Here is a 13,679-nt window from a genome sequence, read left to right on the forward strand (position 1 = left end):
CCTCCCCTCCCCTGCGCTCCCTGCAGGAGCTTGTGTGCCTGGTCTGGGCCTTCCCCTGCCCCACCTCCTGGTCTTTGCTTGCTTTGCTCCTGGCTGAGCCTGGGCAGTTCCATTTCATACTTTCCTCAGCAGACACCAAGGCCCGCCCATATCACAGCAGGGGAGATGGAGGCCTCCAGGGGCCCAGGGCCACCAGCAAAGCTGGTCCACATGTCGGGGTCCTGTGCCCAGCCCTTGGCAAGCTCCGCACCTGCAGCCTCCGGGGCGGGACGGGCCTGGTTCTGACTTGGAGCCCTCAGTACTTGTGTGGTGGGCCGGGCTGGACGGGTGCGGGTGGGACTGAGGCCCTTCTCCTCTGCCTCTCATCCTAAAGGCCAGACCAAGGGAGACCCTAGGAGAGGGCTTGGCCATGGCGGAAAGGCCACACCAAGAGGGACCCTAGGAGAGGGCTTGGCCACGGCTGTGTAGCCAGAAGAGGCTCCCACCTTCCTCTCTGTGTGGGAAAGAACACGCGCCGTGGGGGTCCTGGCCCAGCCCACCAGGGCAGCGCACAGCCGGGACAGACAGCCTGGGGGAGCCTGTCAGCCTCAGGAGACCCCCCCACAGGCCCACCCCAGCTGCTCGGGGTCCCACCAGTAGGAGTCACCTGGAGTGTGACTTGTCACGCGCTGGGAGCGGCCCTTTCTGGCTGCAGAGTGTCTGCTAAAGCGCGTTTCACACCATGCCGTGAACTCCGTCACCAAAAACTCTGCAGCTGCAGCTGGACATGGAGGGCGGCCACGCGTTCGATGACCTGCATTAATCCAGGGGGCTCCACACAGGGGGGTGCCGCCCACACGTCAGGCTGGCACTCGCCACCCTCCATGCACTGGGGGGTTTATCTTCCACCATGTCATTCGTTCGACGTGAATACCTCGTAATTGCAGTTGTCAGGAAGGGATTTTTCCTCTTTCGATTCTTTTAGGGGACGCTGCAGTCAGTGTGTGCTTGGTAAAGCTCTGCTCACTGAAAATGGAAAGCGGATTTTTTTTCGGGATTATCACACCCCCACCCTAACCAGCCAAACTGACAGACGGTGCTGGCATCCAGTGTCTAACCCTGAGCGGCCGTGACCCTCTGTGCGCTGCCAGCCCCTCCCCAGCCCCCGGCTGTCCTGACCCCAAAGGCTCCCAGGCTCTGCCCACCATGAGGAGCTGGGGTGCCTGGATCTCCCAGCCCATGTGGTGCCATCGATCCCCTCGGGGGTCACTGGGGACAGTAGGGCTGTCCTGGGCCAGAGGCTGCCCTCCTTCCTGGCTGTGCGGAAGGCTCTGGCTGGCCTGGGATGGGGGTCTTCATGGCCGCCCTGCTTTGAGGGTCTGACCAGTGAGGGCTCCTCTCAGGCTGCAGGGGCGGTCTTGTCCCCGCCGCTGGTGAGTTGGCCTGGCTGTGCCCCGTTGTCCATCGCACCCAAGGGGGCTGTGATCCAGGTCTGTCTGGTGCAGCGCCGGGCCCTGGCCCACGTTCCTCCTAACCGCCCCGACCACCGGGGCCTGCTGGCACCTCCCTCTCCTGGCAGCAGCCAGGGCGGCCCCCCCCCCCCCCCCGTGCCCCTGCAGCCTGGCTGCTACCATGCCCCGAGCGGGTGACACCAGTTGGTGCGGCTCTGACTCACTTCTGTCTCTCTGTTCCTGCAGTGCGACAGCGAGAGCGGCCCGGACGACAAGGTAAGCCCAGCGTCTTCCTCCTGGGCTCGGCTGACGGCCCTGCCCTCCCCTGCTGACTCTGGCCCTGCGAGGTGGGCCCTGGAGACCAGGCAGAAGGTCGGGCACTGGGGGGATCCCCCTGCCCGGTGGGTGCAGGGAGCTTGTGGCCTCCCAGTTGTGGTGGTGTTGGGGGGTGCTGGCCTCTCCTGGCTGTGGAAGAGCCTGTCCAGGGCTGGGGCCAGTACCATAGCTGGTGGGACACAGGCCCAGGTGGGCATCCGTGCTGCCCCAGCCAGGAGGGTGCCCTGGGCAGGGCTGCCATGGGGTCGGGCACACCAGCGCCAGCTCCTGGGCAGCAGAGGGCAGCTGGGCCCGTGCCCCGGGACTGGCCCCGTCAGTCCTGAGGGAGCAGGGGCAGAGCCCAGCCCCCACCTTAAACCCAGTAGCCCCCAGAACCAGGCGGTAGGTGCCCAGCCTGTGACCACATCACAGTCCCCTCAGTGTGCAGGAGCAACACGGTCCCCACTAGTGCAGGATTCCTGCAGCCTGAGCCAGGAATGAAGTCCCTGGAGCAGCCCCTGAGCCGTGTCCCCTCAGAGCCTTGAAGCAGCCTCCATGGGGCTCTCCTTCTGCCCCAGGGCAGCTCCCAGGCCCGGGCCTGCCCCACTTATCCCAAAGCCTCTCAGGGAGGAACCGTCACCTCCTGTGGCCGAGGAGCATCAGGCCCAGGAGGGTGAGGAGGCCGGGCACGCGGCGTGAGGCCCTGGCCCGTCACCACTGCGCCTCACTGTCCCCCTGTGACTGCCAAGGGCCACTCAGGGACACCTGGATAGGGGTGAGGGCCCTGCCAGGTGTGCCAGGGAAGTGGACACCCCGGCCTCAGAGACGGCCCTGCAGAGGCCCAAGGCGGACTGCATGTGTGCGACGATTCTCACTTGGGCCAGGGAGACACTGCCCTGGGTTTCCAGGCAGGCTTTTATGAATGGAACAGTTCCACGAGGGGTCTGCACGGGGGTTAGGGGACGCCCACAGTGGCCTGTGTCCCGGCAGGAGCTGTCTGGGCTGTGGGGTCTCACAGTTGAGGGCCTGGTGGGGGTCCAGATATTGGAGCCAGAGCGGTGGTGGCTGGGAGAGGAAAGCTGGGTGGTTCAGTTGGTGATGCCCCAAGAAGTCAAGGTAAGTCGCCACGGAAGCCAGAGGCTGGGCTGTGCTGGCTCCTTCGGTGGCTGCGGCCTGGGCTCTGGGGCAGGCGCCACGTGGGCCGCGGTGTCGGGCTCAGCCACGTCTGGGGCTCCAGCTTCCTGGGCTGCTTCCAGCCACAGTGTTCCTGCGCCACGCACCTCTCCTCGCCCGTCCATGGATGGACAGTGTTGGGGACGTGTCCTGGTGGTCACAAAGCCCACACGAGTGGCCTCACCCGGGACCCTGCGTGGCTCCGCGTGGCCCTCAGCCCCTGCCCACAGCGCCTGCGCTCAAACCCAGACAGGCCTAACATTTCACCGGAGTGACGTTCGTCCTGATCTCAGGAATGAAATGAGGTCACGGGCACCTGGGAAAGAGCCGCTCACCCCCTCCCCACCTCCTTTCATTTAAAAGCAGTTTTGGGGAAGACACTCCACAGCCAAGGGCTGCTCTGAGGAAGGCAGGAAGGAGAGGATTTCTGGAGCCTGGGGCCTGCTGGGGGCTCCCTCTCCCCTCCTCGCCTGCCTTACAGAGGTGAGGCAAAGCCACCTGCGGCCCAGAGGCCAGGTCCACGTGGAGTAGGTGATGCTGGCGGGGAAGGCTGATGGCCACCCCTATAACCGCACACCCTCAGTGTCCAGCAACCAAGGGTAACGCCAGCCTCTGGGACCTGACCGGTGTCTGTGCAGGCTGTGCCTGCAGTGATGCGGCCCCTGCCCGGGCCTGGGCTGGAGGCTGAGGGGTCCATGGGAGAGCACGGGCTGAAAGAGGGTTCTAGAATGGGGTCAGGTAGAGTCCGCGTTTGTCTCTGAGACGCCTGAGCAGCCCCAGGGGAGATGACCAGCTCTGGGCGGTGTCCGGGAGGGAGTCCAGGCCAGGGCTCCACACACAGAGGGTCCTGGCAGTCAGGTGAGGCCGGCGTTCCTGCACACAGGATTCTGGCAGGCAAGGTTGGCATTCCGTGCTGTTGGGGCCGTGTTGGGTCTTCCTGAGGCTGTGGTGGCCACGGGTCCTGAGGAGGACGGCAGGGGAGGGAGGCCACGGGTCCTGAGGAGGATGGCAGGGGAGGGAGGCCACGGGTCCTGAGGAGGATGGCAGGAGAGGGAGGCCACGGGTCCTGAGGAGGACGGCAGGGGAGGGGGAGGGGCTGCCAACCTTTCTCCAGGGCAGTGCTTCAGGTCACACCCACTCTGGGGAGAGCAGCGAGGCCTGGCGGGGCGGGAGCGGAGAAGGCAGCTCCACCAAACACTGAGTCCCGGCGATGGTGGCTCCTTCTGGCTGCTGCAAGGTCTGAGCGCCAGCGGACGTGGGGCAGGGTGCTGGCAGAGTGGGTGGGACCCGCCTGCGGCCCTGTTTGCTTCTGTTGGGGGGCAGCTCCCGGAGGCCGGGCAGAGCAGCAGAGTGGGCCAGGAAAACCTCAGGGGCCTCTTCTATTGACCCGTCAGCCTGTCCATCTCTTGTGACCTTGGGGCGTGCTCTGAGGGGGGTCCCAGGCTGACTTGACAGAAGCCGAGGTGGGGACAACCCTCGTGCGTTCTGGGAGCCGGCAGCGCGTCTCCTGCAGCAGAGCGAGAGGGAGGAGCCCAGAGCATGCAGCAGGAGTCTCTGTTTCCTTCCGAGTGCGTGGGATGCTGCACCATAGGACCCCCCGTCCAGACGTCTCCACGTCTCTGTGGCATCCAGCCTGAGGCTCGGAAGTCAGCTCTCTGAGTTGGGGAGAGTTGGGAGGGTAGGAGGCCTCAGTCCCTCCTGGTCTTCTCTGCCCGGTGCTGGGTTCAGGTGGTCAGGAACTTTCTCTGGGCGGAGGGTGTGTGTGGAGCCCATCCAGACGCACACAGAGGCATAAGCAGGTGTAAGAAGTCAGCCAGCGCCCCACTGGCCGTGACCAGCCCTCCTCGCTACCCACTGGGAGCAGAGTCATCCAGATCTCTGTCTCTGGGCACTGCTGTGCAAGGCCGGCACCCCTGCCAGGGAGCAGGAGGCAGAGGCAGGAGGGACAGAGCCCTGCAGGCTCCAGATGGCAGAATTCCTGGCTCTGAGACGGGAACATGGGGGTGCATCAGCAGTGCCCAGAGCCCCCTCCGCAGCCCCGGGCCTGTGTGGAACCCATCTGTGAACTGGCTGTGGAAGGAAGGTCCCCGAGTGCCCACGTTTACAGGGACCCTCGGAGACCCTCACTCAGACCTGGGAAGCCCATTGCTCACGTGGCCTGGCCGCTTCCAGTGGGCAGGAGATGGAGAAGCCACAGACAGCATCCTGGGTGGGGTCTGTGGTGGTGACCCAGCAGACATGCAGGGAACAGCCCTGCCCGCAAAGGCAGATGCCGGGGCAGGTGGCAGTGCACCTCGAGGAGCCTCCTGGACGCGGTGGTGGGGAGGGCGAGGGTGCACGTCTCAGGCCAGTGTGCTTCCATGTCTTATCCCACATCTGTGGGCTTGAGCTCAGTCTGGGGTGCCAGCTCCCACCAGGCCAGCCACCCCTTGGGGACTCACCCTGGGCTCTCCTGCCACTCAAGGTGGAGACTCTGGGACAGCCCTCCTCCATGTGAACAGACTGACGGAGACACCTCTCCACCACCTCCCTCACGCTGTGCCCGCTCAGCCCCCCCTCCCCAGAGGCCACCCGCCCTGCGAAGCCCCTCCTGGCCCTTGGCAGCTGATGGGAGACTCCGGTGCTGCCAGAAGGCCCCTTCGCAAGTCTGTGGTTTGTGTCTAACCGCATTTTCCTTGGAAAAGTGTGGGGTGAAGAGCGATATGGGGCTCCATAGGCAGCTGCCAGGTGGTGGTGGCCTCGCTCCTCCTGCTGCTGGTGGCCGCCACGGCCGCCTCAAGGGACAGCTGTCGGGCCTGTCCGCAGAAGCCCACCAGGAAACACCCCCAGTGCTGGGCCTCGGCCAAGAGCACCGGCCTGGAAGGGGCAGGGCTGGGGGACAGCGGCATGAGGTCAGACATAGCGTGGGGTAGACCCACCATCCACAGCCTCCATGTTCTGTCTGCAAAATGGGGCCACAGTGGAGCCTGGGCAGAGGGGAAAGCTGCCCACCACCCCGAGGCCAGACCCCAGAGGGCAGGAGGCCAGCCAGTCCCCCATACCCAGCCCCTCCCCAGCAGACCCTTCTTCCGGTGGGGCGCTGGGCCTGACTGGGTCCCCGCTGAACCTCTGCCGTCTCGTCGCTGAAGTTCGTAGGTTCTTGTTCTTGGGAACTGCGAGTTCAGGCACTACCAGCGGGACAGACAGAGGGACGGCTGGACGGCTGGACAGGCTGGAGGCCCCTGCCATGGGCACTCACCCCACAGGACGGAGGGACGGATGGACGGCTGGACAGGCTGGAGGTCCTCTGCCATGGGCACTCACCCTGCAGGACGGACAGAGGGATGGATGGATGGCTGGACAGGCTGGAGGCCCCTGCCATGGGGCACTCACCCCGCGGGACAGACAGAAGGGCGGATGGACGGCTGTGCAGGCTGGAGGCCCCTGCCATGGGGCACTCACCCCGCGGGATGGACAGAAGGGCGGATGGCTGGCTGGACAGGCTGGAGGCCCCTGCCATGGGGCACTCACCCTGCAGGACGGACAGAAGGGCAGTGGATGGCTGGACAGGCTGGAGGCCCCTGCCATGGGGCACTCACCCTGCAGGACGGACAGAAGGGCAGTGGATGGATGGACAGGCTGGAGGCCCCTGCCATGGGGCACTCACCCTGCGGGACGGACAGAAGGGCGGATGGACGGTTGCACAGACTGGAGGCCCCTGCCATGGGGCACTCACCCCGTGGGACGGACCGAAGGGCGGATGGACGGCTGGACAGACTGGAGGCCCCTGCCGTGGACACTCACCCCACAGGACAGACAGAGGATGGATGGACGGCTGGACAGGCTGGAGGCCCCTGCCATGGGGCACTCACCCCGTGGGACGGACAGAAGAATGGATGGATGGCTGGACAGGCTGGAGGCCCCTGCCATGGGGCACTCACCCCACGGGATGGACAGAAGGACGGATGGGTGGCTGGACAGACTGGAGACCCCTGCCATGGGGCACTCACCCCACAGGACAGACAGAGGATGGATGGACGGCTGGACAGACTGGAGGCCCCTGCCGTAGACACTCACCCCACAGGACAGACAGAGGATGGATGGATGGCTGGACAGGCTGGAGGCCCCTGCCATGGGTACTCATCCTGCAGGATGGACAGAAGGGTGGTGGACATCTGGACAGGCCAGAGGCCCCTGCCATGGGTACTCACCCCACTGGACAGACAGAGGATAGATGGACGGCTGGTCAGGATGGACAGAAGGGCAGTGGATGGCTGGACAGGCTGGAGGCCCCTGCCGTGGGCACCCCGCAGTTGCTCGGCTTCCACAGGGTCCTGGGAAATTTCCAGTGTGTGGGTTACGCCTTTGTTATATCCAGCCGCTGGCAGGCCGGGCAGGCACCTTCTGAGGAAGGGTTGCTGCATGTATCTGCGGCTCACGGAGGCCTTCCTCTGTGTGTGACTCACACCCACCCACCCCAGCCCACTCCTGGGAGCTCCGTTCTGGGGGCTTTGGAGGCCCATCCATCCTTCCCTAGGGACAGAAGTGCAGGGAGCGGCGTCCCTGGCACTGCTGTCTCTGGTGAACTTGGGCCAGGATTCCCTTTGCTGGACATAGATCCTACCCACACCAGGTGACCATGGGGTGACCTCACAGGGTGTGCGGGGTTCTGAAGCCGCCACCCTCCTGCCTGAGTCCTGCACTTTGACTTGGGGCTGCTGAGCCCAGAAGGGCCTTGAGAGGGTTGGCTCAGTGGGGCGTGGGGGCCTTGGGTGGTTGGGTCCCCAAGACAGGCCATCTGTGCTCTCTGTATAGCAGGCTGCGGGGCCCTGCTTGCCTGGGTCCCACGTGGTAGAACTCGGCGTTTGGTGGGGGCCTGCTGGGGGCAGGAAGGGGTGGCGCCCCACCCTGAGCTGGTATCCGTGCTTCGCTGGAGCCAGGCTGAGGGCATGGGCAGAAGGTGCGGACCTGTCCGTCCCTTTGAGGACCAAGATCATGACCACCGCAGAGCGAGCACCCGGGTCCTCAGATCAAAGGCCCAACAGCCAGCGAGGCTTCCGCACCGGTCCCAGCAGAAGCGGGGCCTGGCTGAGGCAGTGACATCACAGACTGGGGGCAACACGGGCGGAAGGGGGTCTCAGCGTCCCACAGCTGCTGTAACAAGTCCCCGTAAACACAGTCACTCAGAATGGCACAAGCTGGTGGCAGCGGTGGAGCTGGAGGTCCAGGGCGGGTCTCACCAGACTGAAGTCAAGGTACCGACCTCAGGGGAATTGGTTTCCTGCTTTTCCCAGCCTCAGAGGCCCCACTTGGCTGTACCTGGGCAGCTGCTCCGCCCCACAGGCCTGGCCTCGCTCACGGGGCTCCAAGAACAGAGCCTGGATTGTCCTGAGGGTCCCGTGGTGTCCCCGTCGGGGCAAAGGAAGATTTAGGATGCACTGGAAGCCCAGAAGTCCAGAGAAGGGGCTCAGAGCCATCAGTCACCACGGGGCACCTCGGGGGTCCCACGAACACCACAGCGGGCATCAGACCCTGAAGCGTCGGGAAGGGCCTCGCCGCCTTGGGAGGGGTCAGCAATTAGTGGAGGACCCTGGGCAGCGGCAGGGAGCAGTGACAAGGGCCCCCATTCAGGCCTTCACCCCTGGCACGTGGAGGAGGTGCTGCCCTGCCCCAGAAGCCTCGAGGGCAACCCACACCCTCAGGAGGCCCAGCTGGGGGTGTCATTGCAGGGCACCAGCAGAAACGGGGGTCCGAAAACAGCGGCCCAGAGTGGATTTGGAACAGACCAGGGTGTCTCAGAAAGGATGTTTCATAAGGTGGGTTTTGATTAGTATGTTTAAATAAATGTAACTCAATTGATGTTAAACATGCATCTTAATGCTTTTCTAAAATGTGCAATTGGGCCAGTTGCGGTGGCTCACGCCTGTAATCCCAGCACTTCGGGAGGCTGAGGCGGGCAGATCACTTGAAGTCAGGAATTCGAGACCAGCCTGGCCACATGGCAAAACCCCGTCTCTACTGAAAATACAAAAATTAGCCGGGTGTGGTGGCGGGTGCCTGTACTCCCAGCATTTTGGGAGGCCGAGGCGGGTGGATCACCTGAGGTCAGGAGTTTAAGACCAGCCTGGCCAAAAAGGTGAAACCCTGTCTCTACAAAAAATACAAAATTAGCTGGGTGTGGTGGTGCGTGCCTGTAGTCTCAGCTACTCGGGAGGCTGAGGAGGGAGGGTCACCTAACCCGGGAGGTCAAGGCTGCAGTGAGCTGAGATCGTGCCATTGCACTTCAGCCTGGGTGACAAAGTGAGACTCTGTCTCCAAAAAATTGAAAAATAAAATGTGCAGTTGGAACTATATCTCGAAACCGGAAACCAAACATTCTGAAGACAAGCTTGTGTGGCCTTTGGCCCCATCCTGCCCCCTGCTGGGGGCGACCTCCACCGCAGACCTTCTGAGCCCTGGTTTCCTTGCCTGTAAAATGGAGTCGCGCCGGCCCGGGCGGCTGTGGGGATGGCTGAATTCGATGCGTTTGGGGGAGGTACGCGTTTCTTGTGATTTAATATTTAACAAATGTTAAACCTGCGCTGTGCACAGCTCTGCTCGGTTGGGAATGCAGCCGTAGTGTATCTCCGGAGGGGGTCACGGCTTTCCCCGGCAGGCAGCCCCGGGCCATGGTGTCCCGTGGCCTTCACAGTAGCCGCCCCACCCGAGCGTGAGCATGGGGGCCACGGTAGCCGCCCCACCCCATCGTGAGCATGGGGGCCACGGTAGCCGCCCCACCAGACCGTGAGCGTGGGGGCCACACCCACAAGTCCAGCATCATGGTGTCAGTTTCACGCTTCCTCCAGAGGCCCCAGAGGAGGATCCTTCCTGCCTCTTCCCACTCCTGGTGACCCCGGCATCCCTGGCTGGTGGCCGCATTGCTCCTGTCTCTGCCGCTGTCCGTCCTCACGTGGCCCCTCCTCTGTGTGTGTTTTTGTGTCTCCTCTCCTCAAAATGATGGCAGTCCTCGGATTTAGGTTCACCTGGATAACCTGGGACAGCCCCATCTGAGGATCAGGATGGGTGGGGGCTTGGGGCCTGCAGGTGGCCCCACCTTTCTCCCGGAGGGCACTCCTGCCTGCGTACCAGCCTGCAGGGCCGGTTGTGGCCTTAGGGTTCGGGAAGGCGCTGCCATCCCTGGCTCAGCACAGCATCCCTGGGCTCTTCCCCCAGCCCCTGGGATCCTCTCTGCTCAGAGGCTTTTCCTGGTTCTGCGTTTCCGCGAAGTTCCGGCGCCTTCTGCCCTTTCCCCAGGAGCTGAAATTCGCCAGGATTTGCATTTCCAGGCCGGCAGCCTCTGAGCATCTCTATAGGTGGTTCTGGCTTTTGCTTTTCTCCTGACATTCTGGATGGAGATGGTGAACGCAGGGTTCTCCGGGCTCCCCATGAAACCGCCCTCGGGCCTGGGGAGCCTGGCCTACCCCTCACCTATGCACCACAGCCCTGCTCAGAGAGCGCACACCTCTGTGGCAGGCAGAACCAAAGAGTCATTCCATGGCAAAGCCACACTGCTAGCATGGCCGTGGCCTGCAATAGCAGGCGCAGGCCTAGGCCCAACCCCCCAGGCCAGAGCCTGCTAGGCGTGTCTGAGTGTTCATCCTGTGGGATGCTCCTCTCCAGGCCTTTCTGCTGCCCCCACCACCCACCCCTGTCCTGTGGGACGCCCCTCGCCAGGCCTTCCTGCTGCCCCCACCACCCACCCCTGTCCTGTGGGATGCCCCTCTCCAGGCCTTCCTGCTGCCCCCACCACCCACCCCTGTCCTGTGGGACGCCCCTCTCCAGGCCTTCCTGCTGCCCCCACCACCCACCCCTGTCCTGTGGGATGCCCCTCTCCAGGCCTTGCCTGCCGCCCCCCACCCCTGTCGGACCTGCTGGCATCATGGTCACTGGGCCACACGGCCCAATTCAAGGATATGTGCCCCACAGAGTGGCAGCCTTGAGGAAGCAGTCTTGTGGTCTCCCGGCCCCAGCACTCAGCTAACCATGGCCAATTGGAGGCTGGGTGCACCCCAGGGCGGTTCCCAGGGTGATCTGGTGTCCCGGGGTGGCTGGGGCAGCATGGCTGAGAGGACCCTATGTGCCCTGCACTCCTGGCAACGGTTGGGGTCTCCAGCACCTTCCCATGATGATGACCCCCCCCGCCCCTCCCTGCTGCATAACGATGACAGACAGTTACAGTGTTGGTTGCTGAGCCATAAACTCTGGATAAATGTGCCTCTGAACACCACCCTCAAGTCCCTAAGTGGATTATGTATATTTGGCCTGGAAGCCTGATATTTAATATCAGCGTGCTCTCCCGTGAATGCCTTTCTTTCTCCAGATAATCTATTCCCACTCTGCTTCCTTCTAGACTTCTAACCTCGTTACATCTTTCATATCAGAGCTACTCTCCTTTCTAAACAAAACACAGACCTGCCCCGGGTTCTCAGGGTCTAGTTTCACTCCCAAACTGGGGCGCAGGGCTGTGGGGCAGGGCTCGAGGCTGGGTTTTCGACCCCATTGACCCAGGCCAGGATCTCTACCTGTTCCAGGACAGTCAGTGCTGAAGGCAGCCTCGGGACTGAGGTTGGAAAGTGGGGTTGGAAGCCTCGTAGGAGGGAGGAAGATGGCTTCTCCTGTGATTGGAGTGGTGAGGTCCCAAGAGAGAAGCTGGCCACATTGAGACTGTGGCTGTAGCCCAATTGGAGCTGGCTAGTTGCTGCCCCTCAATTCCTTATTTCTGATCCCCCAACTCCCCGGACCCCAGGCCCCCGTGCTCTATACTCGGAGAAGGAGCCGATGGCAGCACAGCTTCTCGGGGCTGAGGATACACTGGCCCCATCTATGCAGGGACCCCAGAGCAGGGCCCGGGGATGGCATCCCTCCCAGGGCCAGGCATGCAGGAAGGGGCTGAGCTAGGGTTGTGCCTGAGTCTGTCTTCTCTCCTGCCCTCCCGCTGCCCGTTCCCTCTCTGTGGGCCTCGCCATCCAGACTCCTGATAGACAGAAATGACCTCGGCACAGGGCCCCTTCATGGCCTGTCCTCACGGCCCCTCTTGGCTGGCTTTGCCCAGGCCAGCACCCTGGGCCTGACTCTAACTCTGGCATCTCCCTGAGGGCTCCACGCATCTCAAATGGAACAGCCGCATCCCCATCTCAGGAGTGGCCCGCCACCTTCCTGGAGGAGTGTCCCTGCTGAGCCATGAGCCCTGCAGCCAGCCTGCCGGTTCAGCCCAGCTCTGCCCCAGACCAGCCACGCCAGCAGCACGTCTGTTTGCTGGTCAGTGAGACGAGTGGTGACCTGTCCAAGTCCTGAGAGTACAGGCTTCAGGGCCCTATGGCTTGCGGCACGCGGTACATCTGGAAGTGCACAAGTGCATGCTGTTTTCATGGCAGGAAACAGCAGGACTTTGGGGGCCACTTGTTGCTAAAGGGAATACGTATATTTGGTTAAACAGTTCAAATAGAACCTGAGGGCTGGAACTCCCTGGCTGAGGCCGACCTTGGCGATTCCTTCTATACCATTGGAGGTGTCCTGCGCATGTTGGCGCCTTTGGGAGCAGAAAGTGCTGGTCCAGCTTGCAGAGGGCTCCATCGAACCCGTGTGGGAGCCGCTCCTGCGGTTTGAATGGCTGCAGCTTCCCCCATGGATGGGCCCTGCCTGGGCCAGGCCTTCCAAGCCCAGAAGTAGAAACGTGGCCCCAGCTCCCACCTCAGTCCCCAAACCTGTGCCCAAGTCGTCTGTCCCTGGCCCGACCAGAGCTGGCCTCCCTGTGTGCGCCCAGCCAGCAGCAGCTTGGAGGGACCCGACCTTAAACACTTCCCGACTGCCCGGTCCGGAGTTAGGCCCACCCTCACTTACTCGCAGTTGGTGTCCTGGTTTTCTGCCTGAGTGGGCGCTGGGATGGAAGGTCCCGCCCCGGTGTCTGGGTCGGCCAGGCGCACATAAGCGGCCTTTGCAGGAAGGCCTTCCTGGGTCTGGATCCGAATTCAAGCGCCCCACCCTAAGGGAGAGCCGGGTGCTTCCTGTCCCTCCCGGGGGGTTCAGGGCGGTGGTCTTGGGGGGTGCGCTGTGCAGCCGTTTGCAGCTACAGCAGCTGCTTGGAGCCGTCTCCGACTTTGCACCCGGGTTTCACAGAGGGAGAAACCGAGGCCCAGGGAGGGCGGGACTTGGCAGCGGGTGGTTGGGGGGAGGGCTTCTCTCTTAAGGTCCCAGCTCTCCACAGTGGCAATGAGGTCGCTCTTTTTTCCTTTTATTGAGACTGGGTCTTGCTCTGTCACCCAGGCTGGAGTGCAATGGTGAAATCTCGGCTCACTGCAGCCTCCACCTCCCGGGCTCAATTGATCCTCCCACCTCAGCCTCCCGAGTAGCGGGGGCCACAGTCTTGCGCCGCCAACTCCGGCTAATTTTTTATTTTGTAGAGACGGGGGTCTCCCTATGTTGGTCAGGCTGGTCTCGAACTCCTGGGCGCAAGTGATCCGCCCACGTCGGCCGCCCAAAGTGCTGGGGTTACAGGCGCCCGCCACCGCGCCTGGCTGTCGCCCCTTCAGACTCAGTTTCCCCTTCTGGGAGCGGAGTGGCAGCTGTCCACAACTTTTTGTTGTGAGGACCGGAGGAGCGGCGCCCACACAGCGCTTAGTGCGGCCGGCGCTGCGCGCGCTTCCCCGGGTGGCCGCGATCGGAGGCAGCGCGTTCGGACCCCGGGCCGGCGGCGGGCGCGGGTAGATCGGCGCCTCGGGGCTGGATTAGTCGGGTCTGCCCGCG

At 63.4% G+C, this 13,679-nt stretch overlaps 2 protein-coding genes across 2 annotated transcripts in view; both read left to right on the plus strand.

The window, feature by feature from the left end:
* FBRSL1 (fibrosin like 1) overlaps positions 1–13,679 on the plus strand; it is a 95,894-nt gene that overhangs the window by 56,145 nt on the left and 26,070 nt on the right. Inside the window, 1 exon segment of the mRNA XM_050747734.1 lies at positions 1,677–1,706. Within this exon segment, the coding sequence (XP_050603691.1) occupies positions 1,677–1,706 (30 nt within the window).
* Positions 1,767–11,786, plus strand: LOC126930572 (uncharacterized). Its single transcript, XM_050747785.1, is given in 3 exon segments — positions 1,767–7,239; positions 7,242–7,324; positions 7,327–11,786. Coding segments are annotated over 3 exon segments (1,254 nt in total). The 5' UTR covers positions 1,767–6,176; the 3' UTR covers positions 7,435–11,786.

This window comes from Macaca thibetana, chromosome 11 (genome assembly GCF_024542745.1).
Source record: "Macaca thibetana thibetana isolate TM-01 chromosome 11, ASM2454274v1, whole genome shotgun sequence".
Lineage (NCBI taxonomy): Eukaryota > Metazoa > Chordata > Mammalia > Primates > Cercopithecidae > Macaca > Macaca thibetana.